Source organism: Lepidothrix coronata, unplaced genomic scaffold (genome assembly GCF_001604755.1).
Source record: "Lepidothrix coronata isolate B3197 unplaced genomic scaffold, Lepidothrix_coronata-1.0 Scaffold269, whole genome shotgun sequence".
Lineage (NCBI taxonomy): Eukaryota > Metazoa > Chordata > Aves > Passeriformes > Pipridae > Lepidothrix > Lepidothrix coronata.
Window position 1 is genome coordinate 49,290 of NW_016690449.1, and position 19,178 is coordinate 68,467.

General features: G+C 44.4%; 1 protein-coding gene across 1 annotated transcript in view; it reads left to right on the plus strand.

The window, feature by feature from the left end:
• LOC108507787 (short transient receptor potential channel 7-like) overlaps positions 1–4,698 on the plus strand; it is a gene marked incomplete at its 5' end in the record, with an annotated part of 41,179 nt that extends 36,481 nt beyond the window's left edge. Inside the window, 4 exons of the mRNA XM_017836049.1 lie at positions 454–534; positions 2,420–2,473; positions 3,713–3,788; positions 4,486–4,698. Coding sequence (XP_017691538.1) covers positions 454–534; positions 2,420–2,473; positions 3,713–3,788; positions 4,486–4,628 — 354 coding nt within the window. The remainder of the gene's footprint in view (positions 1–453; positions 535–2,419; positions 2,474–3,712; positions 3,789–4,485) is intronic.
• Between the last annotated feature and the right edge of the window lie 14,480 nt (positions 4,699–19,178).

Here is a 19,178-nt window from a genome sequence, read left to right on the forward strand (position 1 = left end):
TGAAAATCAATTGGTTTGAATGTGGTTTTGTACCATAGACTTGTTTTCTCCAAACATAAGTATTTCTTTTTCTTCCTTTCTTGTGTTCTAAACTGGTAATCATCAGCCTCATTAAGATTAAAGTATTTTGTGCCTCTTAACACCTTGTTGTAAAATTTGTGGGTGAATACTATTTCTAATTTAGAATCTAAAATTTTCCATTTGTGTGGTTTCTCTCTTTCTCTCTCTTTTTTCTCTCTTTCTTTTTTCTCTTTCTCTCTCTTTCTCTCTTTCTTTCTCTCTTCCTTGCTCTCTTTCTTTCTTTCTTTCTTTTTTAAGCCTGAACATGCTGGATTTTACTCTACTCACACATTGAACCATTTCCTGATTTTATAATGCTCTGTTAATTTGGGGCTGTCTGGGTATGAGGAGCTCTCACTGATTTACTCACATCACGATGTTTTATAATTTCAGAAAGTTCGTTTTCACTCTATCATTCAAAACACCGAAAATTTTTCGGGGAAGAACGCTTATAACAAGCCCACAAGATACCAGGTAATCCCAGCATGAAATCAGGAGCCAGGGGAGAGCTGTGCCAGTGAACTGCTCTGACCTGCAGGGTCCTCTTTGCCTTCTTCCAGTGCTGCCACCCCGGGATGTGCCTGGAGGAGCCTCAGCTCGGGCGCGGGGCTGGGCCGGGGCATTCTGGGGCCAAACACAGCCTGTCACCCGCGGAAATGCTAATCGATGTCATGCTAATTAATTCCGCCCGAGGGAACTTAATTTAATCCAAGAAATATCATTCGACCTCTACTCCTCCAGTCTTGCACCGACAGCATTTCATCCTCCATGGCACAGATCCATCCCTCCAGCTGTTGCATCAACATCTGCATGTGCTTTCTCTGGCAGTGACTTGTCCTTCCAAGCTAAACCTGCAATGTGCTACTGTTCTAAATCCCCCTGTGGCTGCAGTGGGTGCCATAAGTAACACAAATCTCTGTCTTGGCAAGAGTTTTGTGCCAGCAGATTTATTTTTTTCTTGTTGGGCAATACAAGAAATACAAGCGTTCCCCACAGGATATTCTCCTTCTTTTTTAGCATAAAGTGAAAAGGAATCTGGTGGCAAGTGGTATGGCTGAAAGGCCCAACATTAAAGAGAGTTGAGGAAAATAATAATTAAGTGGGATAAAAGGTGCGATGGCAATTCTAGAAGGGTTTTGGCCTGGGTCCAGCACCCAGCACAACAGGCTCCTAAGCTGCACAGCAGACCAGTGATAAATGTCTACTGGTTTGAAAAATCTTTTAGGTTTTTGTGCCATGATAGGAGGGGTATCTAAAAATCCAAGCTAGAAATAGGATACATTCACTCCGGCACCTGGAATTAGTTGGTTTGATACCACCAAAAAGATGAGAGATTGTGTCCTGCTCAAAGTGACATTTCAGCCCTTCTGACATTTCCCCATCCACCCAAACCCCCAGGAGATGTGTCAGCCTTTGCTGGACTTGTTCTCTTCCTGTAGCTATTTTTTTTTTTAAATGAGACCACCTAGTGTTTGTGGTAAATTAACCCCTTATTTCCAAGATAGAAAAAGCCAAATGTAGCTGTGAAAAATAGAGAGAAAAAGACAACTAACTTTATTCAATAATGCTGCTTCTTGTTTTGTCTTTAAATTATCTTGGAATGCTTCAGTTGCTGCAGGAAGAAATTGCCCAAACAATATAAGGCGACTTTAGTAATCTTGATCATCTAAATATAAAGAAGAACAAACAATGTGATAATCTGACCAAGAAACTTTCTTCTACAACTGGGAAAACCTTTGAAGCAGTTGTTTCTTGCTGAACTGTTTTCTTTAGCAACATTTATCCAGTGATGCAGCTGCAGTCTGTGCACTTGGACGATATATGGACAAGAGGGTATTTCAGTCATTGTAGCAAAAGGAGCAGAGCTGGGGAGAAAGGGAGGAGCAAGGCTTGGAAGCCCCAGTGCAATATTGAGGCAAAAAAGTAATTACTTTCCTAAAGACACCAGCAGAAAAATCTAATAAGACTCTTGTCACATTTAAAATATTTTTTGAACGAAGCGAGTGGTCACATCTAAAATATGTCGTTTCTGTAGACAAATCTGGCTACAACATCCAATTCATAGACTAGGCAGCCTTAAGTTTGTGACTTCTGTCACACAGGGTGATTAATTTAGGATAACATTTGAGTAGCACCCATAAAAGTCCAAGCCTTATGGGAAATGGAATAGAGAGATATTATGTTATCATTTTTTTTCCAGGTAATAAAAGCATCCTCTATGTGCTGATTCCTTGTTTTAATCTAAATTTCCTCCACTCTGAAAAAAAATAAATAAATAAAATAAATAAATAAAAAATTTCTTTTTGGATCCAGGATTTCCCTGCTCTCCCCAAACATTCCTTCATTTATGTTTTCTCAGGTGACAGCCCTACCTCCCTCTGGATTCTACTACCTTGGCCATCTTCAACACACCGTACGTGCGCTGTGCCCTACTGACCCACCTGCTTAGCCAGCTGCCTCCCTGACACAAGGACACTCTTAGACATCCCATATTCCATGGCTCCATGGCATAGACAAATGGCTGGATCCTTCTTTGATCTCCACATGCCTTTGGCACTGCTATAATCCTTATTTGGCTGCTAAGACACCAGAGCAGGTGTACTGATTTCTTAACTCGTGTTTCACACCCTGCAGTGTTTTCCAGGGATGTTCAAAGCAGAGACCTGTGGCTGCTCTGGGAATAAGTGAGCCCAGGCTGGGAAAGGCTTTTCCCTTATCAGTGGCCATCTGGTCAGTGAAGGACGTTTAGGTATCTGTTCTTGGATGCTGACAGCTCTGTTTGCAGGGGGTGCACCTAAATCCCTGTCTCTGACAGAGCAATCCTTTTTGTGCCTGTCATAGTTGAGAGTTTTTTCCCCATCAAGTGCCTTTCCTGTAGTGAAGAACTGGCAATGTCACAGGCCTCCAGTTATAACCCAAGACTGCCAAAGTTACTTTCCTTCTACATAACTGGAACTTACATATTTTTGGAACAATATCACATTGCAAGCTCATATCCACAACCATCTTCAATTTCCATATACTTAGTAAGGAATACTTTCTATACTCCTTACTAAAAACCATCTTCCATTTTATAAGTCTACATGGCTCTATTTTTTTCCCTGTTTATGCCTCTTAAAAAAAATCTGTCATTTCCTTAAGAAGCTTCTCTCATTTAAGACAAGTCCCATTCTTCTGTTCAAACTCTCTTTTCTCTTTCCTTCTCTAAATTTATTTTCTCCTAAACCCTCAATTGCAAGGCTAACAGAGTCTTGCTGTGAACCTGCTTGATACATCATTGTGAGTGAGTTTGCTAACATCATTAACTACTTATTTTTTCCTGTTAAGTATCTTTTATCGTTGCATTGAACAGCAACATGCTAAAAAAAGGCTCTGGAACCCATTTCTTACCTTTCTATTGGATCATCTGATTCCTTTCTGTCAGTGGGACGTGCTCTACATTCACGTGCATCCCATCAAACACCCCGAAGTGCTTCATATGTGGGGTCATAATGGCTGTCAGTCAACCACTGCAACATCCATAATATAAAATATACAATAAATGGGAAGTCAATAAAGAATCACCCATAGTTTCAGTTGCCCATAATAAGTCTAGAATTGAGACAAGGTGGACAATCTCATGTGAACAGAAGTGTTTCTGTTCTCCTTTCAGAAAATCATGAAGCGTCTGATCAAACGATACGTGCTCAAGGCTCAGGTTGACCGAGAAAACGATGAGGTCAACGAAGGCAAGTGGATTTTTATAACTCACACATGGAATGAGCTTGTGGTATGTTTGCTACTGATCTGGCCAGCAAGAGGGTTGAGCTTAGAGAGCATCCTCTGTAGAGAGAGAGCTCACTCGTGCTCGCAGTGATGACTCTGAGCCACCTCTGAGCTCCTCTTTTTCCTTAGCAGATCACACATCTCCTAAGATATTACACCATCCTGCTATACCTCTCCTTCTTCACAACAACCAGGGTATTGCCAACACCCAACTTGGTGTCTAAGTAAAGCAGTTTCTGGCTGCACTGCCCAGGCCTGCCCCTAGGATACTTTTTTTGAGTGGGGTATGGATTCCTATTGCCATGGTGGCGGGGAGGACTTGAATGCAGATGGAAAAGAACCTCCAACACCTCTTAACTGCCACCTTCCTGCAAGTGCCCTGTGTAGGTAGAGGTCAATATGTGGAAAGAGAACAGATTTAAGAAAAAAAAATACAAATTTTCCATACAGGCTCTCTATTGGTGTCAGCACCACTGCTGCAAGTGCAGGTTATTTCTCATGAATACAAATATTAAGTGCCTAATGCAGGGAGTGCCTAATGCAGCTCCACACACATCCAGACCAAACACACTGAAAATAGTGCTCCCTCTCAGCTCTTAAAACCACAGGGGCTACTTACTTGACTCAGTGTTGCTAACAAGAATGTTTTCTTCCTTTTAGGAGAACTTAAAGAGATCAAACAAGACATTTCTAGTCTGCGCTATGAACTCTTAGAAGAGAAGTCCCAAGCTACTGGTGAGCTGGCGAAACTAATACAGCAGCTGAGTGACAAGTTTGGGAAGACCCTAAATAAGGACATTTGATGGTGAATACAGAAAGGCAACTGGTTTTCTAAACATTATTCGGTCTCAACCAGCATCTTAGGAGGGCAAAAACCACCTAAAAGTTGGGTACTGCACACTCAGCCTTTGCTGGCAGCAAGTGTAGGAGCATTTTGCACCACTTGGTGAGTTAGCAGTTAAACCACTTCTGATACAAAAGTGACTTATTGGTAAAAATACCTGCCCTTTGACATGAGAAATAAGTGCACCACAGAGAAAGCACCTCCAGTTAAAGGCAAAAAATGCAGATCTTCATCCATCTTACTCTAGAGAAGACAATGTAACTGTGCTCACTTACAGTAACTGAGACTGTCCTGACCAGGATTTGGGTCAAGTCTGAAGAAAAAAAATGTGCCAAACATATTCCCTGCAAAATGTTTTAAATTCCTATTCTTGGGTGTGTATTCTCCTCTTATGTTTACATGGGCAGCCATGAAGATAACTCTGAGCAGCACCGTGGCTCGTGGCAAATAAAAAGTCATCTGCTGAAATGACCAAGGCAGAGTATGACACAGAGAGAATGGATGACAGAGTTGGAAAAATCATCCTTTCACCCCTCTGCTAGAACCTGATAAAAGGATTTCCAGCCAAAAACTCCTCTCCACCTTGTCCAGCTGTATTAGCCAGCCTGCTGATGGATGGGGGCTCTCTCATGCACCCAGCCTCTCTTTTGTCCTTAAATGATCCCAACTCTGACAACAGTGTACTGGAATATCCATCCTGATGTGAAACCCACTTCCCAGGAATACCCACAGATAAAATACCTTGTGCTGTTGTGTTCAAGGAACAACATTCATCCAGAGACAGCAATGAGCTCAGCTTTCAGATTCCAGAGGTCAAACAGCAAGCCATAGGGTGAGGTCAATCACGAAGAACAAGCCCTTGAAATTAACACAAAAAAGGCTTCAATTGAACATTCTGACAAAAAAAAAAAAAAGGAGAAAAAAAAAGGAAAGAAAGGAAAAATCAGTGTAGAAATTATTGACTTACGTGTTTGGCTCTTACAGAGGATGAGGACAGGATTAAACCTCTTCTAAGGCTGAGGTAAAACAAGGACTCAGACCACACTTTTACAACAGGAAGGAGATGAGTCTGTGGATTTCTCGGGATTTCCCAGTTAGCTCCAGGATTTCAACTACTTAAAGCACACCTTACTACTTGGGAACCGTGGAACTGTGCTGTTTGTTTACAGGAGACACCTCTAAGATGAACAGGACATTTAGGGATCAGCTGAGACAAACAAGCAGAGCCAGAAGGTGACCTGTGACCAGTTCTTAAGTGCCAGATGAGAATACAGATAGCCTAATAGAATAATAGTTATATTTGTACAAAAATCAAAGAAAACAAAATTTAAAAAAAAAAAAGTGGACTGTACGTAGATCTGTTTAGAGACAAAGCAAAATACTGTATTTTTACCTTTAATAAGATTATCTTGTATACTGTAATATTTTTACCTAAAAATGGAAACAAAATAAAATTACCTCATAATATTTTGTTGTACATTGAGTGAAATATTTGCTTGATCTTTTGACTACCTCATACATGGCCTTTTCTTTTGCTTTTCTATGATATGTGAACAATGGAATCACTATATGAAGCAATCTTGCCTTAGTAATTCCGAAGGCAAAAAGAAAGAGCCAAAACTCAAAACAAACTAAAATACATTTTAAAGGCATAAAACTAAGGAACTGAGAGTTCCATGACCAAGTACAGTCTGCAAAAACGACTCCTTATTTGTGGTGCTTAATTTGAAATTATTGTGTCATTAACATGTTTGTAAAATGACCTTCTAAGAACAGAAATTCAGCTCCTCTGGCTTCAGAAAAACATGGTGCTGGTACCAGTGTGGAAGCAAAAGTGAAATGAGTAACAAAAGGTTTATAGGCTTTAGCTGGTAAGACAATTGAAAAGGATTTGCCCTGATTACACAAATTAAAGTATTTCTGTACCCTTCCCATTTAATGTTTTAGCATCCCTTAGGAATTTAGGGAGAATTATTCAAGGTAGAACGTACAACAACCACCATATTTTAAATTTCTCGTTATACTGAACACAAGTCCATGAAAAAGTTTGGTGGGAACACTCTGCCCTGGTTTGGACATTTAAATGCAGCTCAGCAAAATGCCTGATCTGAAGCACAGCAACAGCAACAGGAATATTCTCCTGCTGCTGAATATTGCAGTCAGGGCATGTTCTGGTCAGCACAAAGAACACCACACCGTGAATAACTTTGCTGAATTTTGGGCTCCCAGGTGGAGGCCCAGCCTGTCAGCTGCTGCTCTCACAGCTTCTGTGCAGGGGAAGCAGTGCAGCCCTGCCAGGGGGAGTTAGGATGCTGCTCTCACTCAGGAATCAGCCAGGAAAGAGCCCAATATCCTCTAGGACTTCAAAAGCAAACTAAAAGATATCTTAAAAATACTGCTAAAAGGCATCTGCTTCCTCTCCTTTCACATTTACATTCCTGAAAGCATCTAGGCATGGAGATTTTATATAAATATCCATGGCAAGCAAAATCCCACTTCATCAGAGCTCTTTTCTAGTCTGGCTCCCAGTAACACACCCAAGGAAGCTGCACAGCAGAAGCATCATTAAATTCATGGCTTATTCTCAAGGTTAGTTTATAAGAAGTTAAAACTGAGAAGCCTCACTAAAAGATCCCTGAGAGAACTTAGAGAGTTTGAAGAGGAAAAATCAAAGTAGGTTGGTCCCAGGTTGGATTAGACCTGAGATGTGCAGGTCCTCTGTCCCATCTCCCATCACCAGGGACCTTCCCATGGATGGCCCCACATCCCATCAGCCCTGGCAGTGCCACAGCAACTCCCCTGCTGAGTTGAATTTGATCCAGTCTGTTACACCTCTAACTTTGTAATACAGATTTTAGTATTCCTTGGACAAATTCAAGCTGTGAAGGAATGAAACTTTACCCAAATTCGTTGCTGATACAGAATTATAACTTCTCATGGGAAATATGTTAGAGGGAGGTCACATGAAGATGAAAGGAACCTGAAGTCATGCACATAAGGGTGAATATTCTCCAAGAGATCATCATAATTCTGCAAATCCCCCAGGCCAATCAAACTAGCACTTAAAGAGACACCCTGAGGAAGATCAGAACAAAGTCATTCACCAGCCAGTATTGATTTATTGACTGCCCACATCCCTAGACAGTTGTTTCACTCCTTGCAAAGACCAAACCAGTCAGCTGCTGCTAACAGAGAGGAGAAAACAACAGGAAGCATTAACAGGATTTGATATTTCATGGGGCAGAAGTGCCTGGTTTTAAGCCAGGAACCCCTGATGCCCAGAGGTGCAAATCCCAAAACAAAGGAGCTGCCCAAGGGCATCTGTGCAGCCCACAGGGCAGAGGTGATGCTTCACACACAGCTTTGCTCTCCAGCTGGACTAATTCTGCCTGCAACTTTATGGAGAACAACTAACAACTGCTGTCCTCAGTTTCAGAAAAACATGGTTTAAAAGCAAATATTAAGAAGAATAAGAATGGTGTAATGAATAATGTCTTAGAAGACTGCCTGCATCCTGACCAGAGCTCATATTAAATTGTCAGAGCTAGGCTTTATTCTTAATTAATCCACATGAGGAAAGCATTTCCAGCAGGCCAAAAGAAATTGCCCTAATTAAAAGATGCAAGGAATTAATGATCGCTCGGTAAGGACAAACCAGGACACAATCCATCACCACAAAGGCAGGAGAGACCTGAGCCAGGGTTTCAGACACAGCTCAGCCCTGAGCAGCAGGGCCAGGGTTTCAGACACAGCTCAGCCCTGAGCAGCAGGGCCAGGGTTTCAGGCACCTCTCCAGCTGAGAGCAGATCTCTGCTGCACCACAGCCAGCCCTGGGCTGCAGGTGAGGAGGGAGGAGGCAGAACTCCTCCTGCATTGCAGGCAGACCCTGCCACAGAACAGCTCTGCTGCCTCTCAGGCCCCAGGCAGGAACCTGGCAAACAGGTCGTGTCATTCCTCACTTGGCTCCCATTTGCTTCCCTGACCAACCAGCAGGTAGGGAAATGAGAGCCACAGCTTCATAGCCAAGGCTGTGCTGCCAAGTGGCTCTCAGATGGAAAGGATAAGTGTTTCCTCTATCCAGACACTATAAATACTTTTCTTGTGACCCCCAAAAGCAGCTCTGCCCTTGCTTTGACCACAGATCTCTCACCATTACAGTGTTGGATGTCACAGGCAGCTTTGCTCCCTCCTTCACCCACCTGGTTCATCCCCATCATTTTTCCTTGGCCATGACTGGGCTGTAAACCCTGCAGGCAGTAAACCTGATGCTGGACACCAGCCTGCACAAACTACACCCTTGAACAACTCACATTTTTAATAAAAAAGGGTAGAGGTGGGACAGGAGAAATAGTCTTAGCTTCCAGTGAAGGAAGGGAGGTGCAGAGAAATTCAGGGATTTGCCTTAATGACCTGGAAGGAAGGGGCAAAAATGGGACTGTGCCTCTGAATCTTATTGGAATAAAAACATATCCATTAGATTTGCCCTCTCTTAGTCCCTGTTCTGTATCTTTGTAGGGCACATACTCCTGAGTGAGGGCTAAGTTCTGCCAATGCCTTATGCCAGGAGCACAAGAGCAACAACAGGATAAAAATAATCATTGCCTCAGTGATCATACATCATTTGGGAAGTGATTCTCTCAATCCCTGTGAGGTTTTAATGGTTCTATATCAATAATAAGGTAAATTTTCTCTATAGCTGAATTTAAATCAAATCCAATAAAAAGAGAGGTAATAACCAAAGGGGCATAACAACTAAACAGGTCCTGGAATTCTTGATGCCTTTAGCAGCAGGTAGAAGGGCACTTCACTCACTCCAGGTCATTTGTAACAGATATTTAACACAAACCTGCAGTGTGATAAAAGGGATTTTGAAGACCTTAAAAGGTTAATGAATAGCTAATGAGCTTGTTAATATACAACTAATGTTTACTATAATACAGACTAATATTTAATTCCCTTACTAATGATTAATTATTCTGCTGTAAGAATTTAATTAGGCTTACACAGCAGGAGCATGGGGGGATCTGGTGATGAGATGAATTTCTAGCAGTGGCTGCCCTGATTCCAGGCTCCTCTCTGGCAGCTGCCTCCGTGGTGGGCACAGCTTTGGCATCCCAGCATGTCCATGTGGTGAGGAAGCAGGAGATGACGGCTCAGATCTTCCTTAGGATGGAGGTTTTTCTCTTGTGCATCCAAGTGGGTGGCACAGAGACTCCATAGCTTTTGAAAACAAGTCAACATGAAAGTTCTCCCTGAATCCCAGTGGCTGAGGGGGTCCTGCACTGCCCTGTGCTCTCCCCTTGGATTTGGGCTGCCAGTGCCATTATACTGGTATCCAGCATCACTTCTGAGGGCAAGGACTCTGGCACAGGGATTGCAACACCTCACTCCAAGGCTGTCATTTGAAGATGAAAGCTTCCATCAAATTAAAAATGCAGAATGATTTGATGCAGAAGTGTTCTCTGTACACTAATATGCTTTGGGCCAAATCTGCAGGAGGATTTCCAGACTCAAATAAAAAAGTGAATTCATCCTGTAAAGAAGCTTGTTTGGCTCGTGCATTTAGAAACAGCACTGACTGATTTTATCAGTCATTCCTTCCGCCAGCCAGGACAGACAGACAGGGCTCCAGCTACTGCCCACCCTCATGTTCCCAGCTCTGCCTTTGCAGCAGCCAGGTGAGCTCACAGCTCAGGGACTTTATTTTGGACTTATTTCCCCCAATGTCCACAGTGACACCATATCCATGTCACAGCTCTGAGGGCCATCAAACCCCAAGCCTTGCACTTAGGCAAGGCTTTAGGTGAAGGGAGACCTGCAGTCTTGTTGGGGGGCAGCCCTAAGCACCCCTAAGAGCATTGTCCCAGCTCCAAGCTTTCAGGCAGTATCTGATTCCTGCAAAGCAATGTTATTGAGATCAAAGTATGACAGTGAACAAATCACAGGATCCTCATCAGAAGTAACATCCACTGCAGAGTAAAAAGACACAACTAGAGGGAGACTTCTGTACTTACTAAAGACTCTTGACTGTTTGCTGAGTACCTGAAAACACCCGGCTCGGTCCCTGCTGCCATCCAGGCATCACACCTGACCACTTCCTTCATGATGCTCCTCAGTCCCCATTCCTGCTGTGATAGGAATCCTTGTGGGAAATGCAGTGGAGGTGTGTGACAGCAGAGTAGCCCATCACAGGCACAGGATCCTGGGGCAAAACTGCCACCACTTCCCTCCAGGGCAGGGTGCACCACAAACCTGCAGCAGGTTTGGCTTTCAGAGCAGGACAGGGTGGGAGCAGGTGTGTACAGGCAGGAAAGCCATGGGAATGAGGGCAGGAGATGTGCACTCCCACAGCTGAGCTGGGGGTTGAGGTGTGCATCACCTACCTGTGCCTCATCACCCCGGGGTGGGAATTGCACTCTGGGTTTCACTGCTGGGCTTCTTTAAACCTTTAGAAAATTATTTGGGAGGGTTCATGCTCTGCACCCACCCTAAAGTGCAAATGATGAGGAGGGAAAAGTGCAACCAAATGAAAGGAGAGATAACAATGGGTGTCAGCAGGGATAAGAGAAAATCACAGTCCTTCCTCAGCTGGGGTTACAGACACACAGCACGAACTGCTGTCTTTGGACACCTTCACCCGAGCTGTGCAGACACACTAACTGGCTCAGAGCTGACCCAGGGGGTTAAACAGGGCATGGATACACCTCCAGAAGCTGCCAAAAGCCAGCCCTGACCCAGACACTGGATACAGTCACAGAGAGCATCCTAAGGTGGTAGGAGTAGCTGTGCCTGGTAATGTCAACTGATGCCACAGCCTGCAGGAACACCACAGTCCCTAAAACCCCCAGGTATCCTGGTGCTCTGAGAGGAGAGAAACTACTTTTTGTTTATCCGTTTGCCTGTTTTAGGAGGGTTTTTTCCTGGTTTTTAACTGTGAAACTTCAAAACTGCTGTACCTGCAGAGAGCTGAAGGCGTTTCCCTGTGTTTTCTCCACACTTCAGAATAAAGACTGTGGGTGTCTCGTAGGCACTTCTGTCCATTCCCAAGGGCAAAACACAATCCAAAGCGTTCCCAAACTCAACACAAAGCCCCGTGGATGAGGGAGGAGGGAAATGGAGTGGTGTCTCTTGCTGCTGGTTGCAGAGGGAGCCGGCAGGTTGTGCTCATGAACAACTAATCCACAGCTCTGCCTCTGGGATGCTCCACGGAAAATCCGAAGGTACAGGGGGAAAAAAAATCCTCTTTCTGCAGTGTTTTTCTCCAGCTCATTACAGCAGCCTGCCCACATGCTTTAACAGCACCCAAAGCTGCAAGAATCTGACTTATTAAACTGTACTATTAAACCAAAGAAATGTTGAACTGCTGCTTTCTTGTTAAAAGGAAAGTCAATATTTCTTCAGCTGACTTTGATGCACTCAGATAAGTTTTGTGCTTTGTACTGTCTTACTCTTCTTTTTTTTTTAAGTGTCTACCTGGTGCCCAGGGCACCACATCTTTCAGTGCTTCTCACTCATTCACATCTGCACAAAATACAGAGAAAAAGCTCCACAAGAAAAGTTTCACTTCAGATAAATTTTGTGTTTAGGACCAACCGTGGCCAAAACTGCTGCTGCTTCTACAAAGTGGTGATTCAGCTATTTATACTTATTTAAAAATACAAAGGTTAGCTTCTCTTGCAGTCTATACCTACCTAAGCCAACACCAAACTGCTTCCAACTAGAAAATAAAAACATGTTTCTGCCATCATCTTACATGGTAAGCAGGGTTTCCTTAATCCATTCCTCCAATTTTAGTAGTATTTCTAACAAAATCTGGAAAATTCCTAGATCTGAGGTACCAAGACACTTGGGATAGCAGAGTGAGTGACAGTTCTTCCCAAATTCTGATAGAGAATCCCTCCAGCATTCATCCTTCTTGGAGCTGGAATTGAGCCTTAAGCCTCTTTCTTGTGCCTCTTTCTAGGCACAAAGTCTGTCCTTGATTAAAGACAACACTTCTCTCATAACCTGAACTTCCATAAGTACAGTGGGTTATTTCTTGCTATTCTTCTTGCAGTGGTGACTCAGAAATCTTTGCATTATGACAATTTAAACCAAGACCTTGGTGCTCCCCAATGCAATTAAGAGACAGGAGACAGCTCAGGAGCCAAGTGCAGTTCTCCTGTGCCAAACCAGCATAACCTCGTTCCTGACACAGGTCTCCAGATGCTCTGGAGACAAAGAATTACACAGAATTCCACAGAATTACTGGGATGACACCACATCCACCACACTCCAGTTTCAATTGGGGTCTCACAGTAAAAAAAGCTGAACTGGCCCAGGTAAGGAAGTTCAACTGCTTCTTGGAAATAAAAACAAGAATGAAGCAGACTCGTAAAAGCATGTTGTAAGTGAATTAGTGAACACCAGAACAATCAAAACCAGCCCATGGACAGCTCCGTGTGCCACTCCCTCTGCTCCCTGTGCTCCCCACAGCCCAGCACTGAGCTGGAAGGACCTGGAGCCACCCCCAGGCCACAGGCACTCCCCTGATGTGCCACACAGAGCCCAAACCATGGCCTGCACCTTGTTCAGGCAGAGGTTCAGAAACATATTGTTATCTAAGTCAATCCTCTCAGCCAACCAATTCCAGCAACTCACTTTGAAAACACCACCCACGTTCTGTGAAAATTCAGGTTTGAGATGCAGCCCACAGAGATTAATGAGGGTTTGAATTTATGCCTCGAGAGCTCCTAATGGTTGGATTTTTCTACTATACCACTACAATCTTCCTGTACATGAAGGCTGCTCATATACTTCCAGCTAAGGAAAGGGGCTGGATTTCACACCTAATAAAAACTGCATTCAGGGAAAATAAATAAATAAAGCAGTTGCTCTTACTCAGGCTGTATATTAATGCAGACTTTGGTGATTCAAATTGGTGTGTAGTGGACAAACTGAGTTTCAGGTGGTGTTTTTCTCAGCTGAAGCTTTGCAATGTGCAAAGGTACATTGGCTCAGCAGGGCAGGGGCTCTGTGCAGCCCCTTCCATCTGCCCTGGCACCAGGGGGGCACTCCCAGCAGCCTCCAGAATGTGCTGGGGGATGTTCCCTGTGGAGAACTTTGCACTCAAGGTTTGAGGAGTAAAGTCAGGGAGCATAAAACAGTGATGGGAGCCAATAGGACCCCTCCAGTATTCTCAGCTGGACAGACCTAGAGATAACTCCTCACCACTTGGGCAACAAATGGGGCTGGAAGCCACCCCCCCTTGGGTGCACCCATGAAAAGCCATCAAGCACAGCTCTGCACTGCAGTACAAGCACTAAACAAGGTGTTGGCTTGGGCACAGCAGGCTGAAAAACACCTCTGTGCATTTACATTTCACTCTATCATGCCACAGCAGACACTGGCAGCCTTTTCAGAGCACCCAGGTTGTGTCTTTCTCTGGGAGTGTTGCTTTTCAGATTTCATTTTTATCAAGTTCGAATTGGACATGCTGGGGGAAAGGAGGAGGAAGAACCCCAACACTGTCTGAAAAGCCAAATGACCTTGTTCTCACAGACTAAGAAAATCTCTCTGTCCTCTCCACCTTCTCTCAAAGAGAAAAGAGAGAACATTTACCTGCTTTTAGCACTGTCTCCTCTTATATATTTTTGGGTGATCCCAGAACCTGTGAAGCTGTAGAAGAGAAAATACATTCTTCCTCTCTACACATCATATGTGAGACAGCCTAAGTAGCTCTCAGGGCTGTCCCATAGAGCAGGACCAGGCTGACAGTGTGGCCCAGCACTGTCTGGCGTGTGTGATATTCCTGCTCCTGCATCCGTTTGAGCCTCACTGTGCACAGCCCAGCACAACTGTGCACATCTCTTGGTTAATGTACTCGAAATAAACATTACTCAGATTGATGACTAGGTCTTCCCTTACAGCCATCTGGATGGTTTATTTTAGAAAGTGGTTTGGAAGAGCACTGCTTTATTCATCGTTATTCCGAGGGCTCCGTGAGAACACCAGGGCTGGAGGGATCCAGCTCCTGCATCTGCCTCGCCTTTCCCTGCTTCATGTTTCCCTTGGTGGCTCCCACATTTTTTGGAGGAGGAAGATCACATTTATCATGGACCACAACACCATCTTATCATCAGACTTTGAGCTGCAACACCACGAAGGCCACCTGGCCCTGGAGAAGATGATTCACCATAAACTCACTGCCCCAGAGCCACCAGTCACACACCTCCAGCCTGGGCTGCAGCCAGGTGACAGAACTGCACTTCACAGTAATGCAAATTAATGTTCAAATTACTCACTCAGACCTTTGCTGGAGTTGCTGCCCCTCAGGGTGCCCCTTGCTGCAGCCAGAGCTGTGCTGGGCAGTGCCAGGTTCAGGATGTCACTGATACAGGTCCCAGAGGCTGATGGAATCCTGCAATGCAAAAAAGATAGAGGCACTTTAAATTTAGGAGCGGTTCTTATGGATCTCATCCAAACCTCATGGTACCTAAATTATTTATTGTGGATTTGCTGCATTATTTATTGTGTCCCTTTTGCCTACACGTGCAAGGAACATGAGCCAGTGGCTCTGCTTCAGATTTCATACTCCATCCTAGCTCCAATAGTTCCTTCCCATTCTCCTCCAGAGGACAAATTACCATGCTATTTTCAAGGTAAATATGTTTTCCCTTGGGTGCAGAAGTTCTCCTTAGGTGAAAAGATCCCAACCAGCCTCTGGAGAGGCAGGAACATGCCCAGTAGCCACGGCAGAATGAGCTGGAATTGCCACAAAAGGTCACTGGAAGAGGTTTTGTTATAAATGTGGTTCTGGTCACTGTGAATAAAGAGTTGTCATGCTAACCCCAGGGGATTTACTTGCCCAGAGGAGAACCACAGGGGGGTACTGCTGGACCCTCCTGCCGTGTCCTTTTCCTTGGAAGAGGCCACCACAACCATGAAGAGTTTCCCATCTTTGAACCACTGAAGTCTTTGGGGACTGGCATGAAGTCTGGTCAGAGGAGGTTTAGGTTGGATCTCAGGAAAAGGTTCTTCATCCAGAGGGTTGTTGGGCACTGACCAGGCTCCCCAGGGCAGTGGGCACAGCCCCAAGGCTGACAGAGCTCCAGGAGTGGTTGGACAACACCCTCAGGCACAGGGTGTGATCTTTGGGCTTGTCCTGCACAGTGATCCTTGTGGGTCCTTCCAGCTCAGGATATTCTGTGATTCTCTGACTGGCTTTGCTTTCCCTCACCATCCCCTGCCTTTGGGGCAAAGTCTCTGCTGGTTCCCTGAGCCCACTCTTCCTTTTTGGGGCCGTTCCCATGTGTGATTCCTGCACAATGGGCAGGGTGAGGGTGCTTTGATCACCTATTCATCACATCTCCCCTGCTTTGAAGAGAACTCTGCAGAGTGACAGCAGCTGTTTTAATCCCCAGGTGCTGCCAATAAATACAGGAACTGGTGGTTTAATACATCACTATCTGTGGTCTCATATCCCTTTAATAGCTAATAATAGAACAAATCTACAAAATACGCAATGATCCCACAGCTGCAAACTACCTATTAAACCAACACAAGACATGTAAAGGATGGCTGTTAGCACCCTCCAAGCCTCCAGTGAATCATCAAATGCACTCCCATCTGCAGAAAGGATTGCACATTTCATTTATTTCTCCAATACCTGTGAGAGCAGGGAAAAAAAAAATAAGGGCATTTTAAAAGGGTATCAAAAATCATCACTGTCTGGACCAGGAAGGAAGCTCTTAAATTGTCAGATTTCACAGCAGAGTCTGCATGACACTTCTGCAGGCCTTTCATAATCCTGCCCTGTCAGAAGGTTATAGGGGCTGCTTGTGATTTCATCTCTAAAGTAATTGCTGGTTGGGAAAAATAAGCAAGACCAGTCATTATATTTCCCGAAGAACAAAACAAACCACGAAAATAACAAGGCAAAGGATAGATGTGCCTTTCTGAAACAGATGGATATTCCCTCAACTACATTTGAAGGGCAGGAAGATGCACCAGTTCCCTTCCCACTGTGGGTTTTTAAGAAAGGAAGCAGAAGCAAACAGGGAGGGTTGATACCACGAGGCTGCAAAGGCGGCTGCAGTCTCAGGAGAGGTAATTTTGCCTGTAGTTCGGGCTGTGGGGTCTCCAGGGATGGATTCTTCTCTGGCATTAATTGGCATGGAAAATCAATAGAGCCACGTGGATAAGCCCTGGTTGTCGCCTGGGTCTTTCTTTCCCCTCTCCTCCCCTCCCCTCGTGTGGCCGTGTTGTATCCTGACAAATTGCAGCTCGGGATGATAAGTGCTAACTCCACAGTTCCTCCACTAAACTCATTTCTCTTTAATCCCCTCTGGTGCAGAGCCTTGTGAAGGCAGTTGTGATTCCAGGATCTCTGCCTTTGGCTACACCTGTGATTAATGCCATTCCCCAGGTCCTGCAGATTTGGGGTTTTAAGAATATAGCGGGAGAAAATTTGAATTTGTCAGGCCCCAGGAGTCTGAAGTGTTTTGAGTGCCAAATCTTCCCTGTATGGCATTAGATTATCCTCATTGATACATTATTTTATGCAGACTTTGCATTTCAAATAGCAATTCTTTAGGGGTTCTGGAATCCATTTTTTGTTAAATACAGAGAAACACACTCTTGCTTTTTTGCTGCTCTTTCCCTTGAGTCTCCATCCATTTTTGGCTGTTTCCTCCTGCTTATTCTTCTCTTACTTAAACCTGAATAATTTACTTTTTTTTTCTACTCAACTTTTCATTGGATTTTTAGTGCCTTTGCATTTCTCTGGTGGGTGTGAGCATCCCAGAGAGGACAGAATGGATGTCATGCAGTCCCAACAGAGCCACGCCCTCTGGAGAACCTCTGGGATTGAGAATCATTCCTTGCTCTTTACTGGTCATATATTGAAATAACAAAAATAAATGAATAAATTCAAATTGTGACCACCCTGTATGTGGTGAAGAGGGAGTTAAGCTGGCTGCTGTCCTCCTTCTCAGTGGCTTTATCTCTCCAGTCCAGTGTCAGAGAGAATTGCTCGCCAGCAGCAAAGCAGATAAGAACCTACAGTTCAGATAAATAATAAAATAATTACATGGATTGCACTTCCATGGGAATGAAGGCAGCAACGGGGGTATAGCCAGAATGGTGCAACTCCACAAGCAGGAGTTTGTAAGTGTCCTGAAAAAGGGATTTTCTGCTCAAAACCTTCTGTTTTCCCAGAATTCTCATCCGGTCGAGTGAAAGGCTCTGCCTGTCCCTGAGGATTTGGTGTCAGTCATAGGTGACACTTGGTGGCAGCTTAAAGGAGTGTCAGACCTCAGCTCTCTCAGCATGAAAAGGTGTCTCCACGTTGGTGCCACTGCAGGAAGGGGCAGAGGAGGAACACGAGAGGCTGAGGGGATTGGGATTGTTCAGCTTGGAGAAGAGGAAGGTCTGAGGTGACCTTTGAGCATCTGAAGGAGCCACAAGAAATCTGGAGAGGGGCATGTAATTACAGGACAAGGGGGAATGGCTTCAAACTAGAAGAGAGTAGGTTTAGATTGGATATTGGGAAGAAATTCTTCTCTCTGAGGGTGGGGAGGCCCTGGCACAGGTTGCCCAGAGAAGCTGTGGCTGCCCCATCCCTGGAAGTGTCCAAGGCCAGGTTGGAGCAACCTGGGCTAGTGGAAGGTGTCCCAGCCCATGGATCTGGATAATCTTTAAGGTCAGTTCCAACCAAAACCATTCTGTGTCCAGCCCTGACTCTCTGACACCGCAAAACAAGGACACAACAAATCTGCCTTCATGACGTTATCCAAAAAGAAATTGCTCATATCTCTGAGGATTTAAATTATTCTGTCAGACACTGCTCCTGGCATTAACTGTTGGCATGGAGACTGATGCGAAATTTAATACAACATAAATAAAATATTAATGACACAGGAGAAACCAGTAGTAATTTAAAGAGATATTGAGCTGCCAACCAAGCTACAGCTTGGAGTTCATCATGGGAACAGGGAAAACAATGATTAAAGCTCTAAAGGGCAATGAGGAATAGCCTCGTTCTGCCAAAGTCTTCTGGCCATCAAAAGTACTCAGAAGAGTGATTTGGCAAAGGGATGAAATTAAGAACTTCCTAAAAATGTTTTCTTTTCCTTTTTTCCCAAGCAGAAATGAATGGAAAGTCTCTGTGTCAGCAGCAGCAGGGCCAGGCCAGCAGCTGTGGGACATGGCTGAGGGTGCACCAGATACATCACAACACCCACTGAGGGCAGAAAAACTCTGTCACTGCTCTTTCTTCACAACCTTGGGTTGCCTCTGCAAGAAAACCAACACCCAGAGGGGAGGAGAAAGGATAGGGTGGGGTGCCCAGACCAGGGAGCATTGCTGATTTTATTACCATGGAGGTAGTCTGAGAGATTGAGACTAAAATCCCTGTTTAAATAATAAAATTACTCTTACTTGTTCAGCTGATTGAGAAATTAACCCCAGATATGCAAAAGCAGATTTAGGGTGTTTGCTGGAGAGAGGAGAAGGAAGTATGAAAGATGTA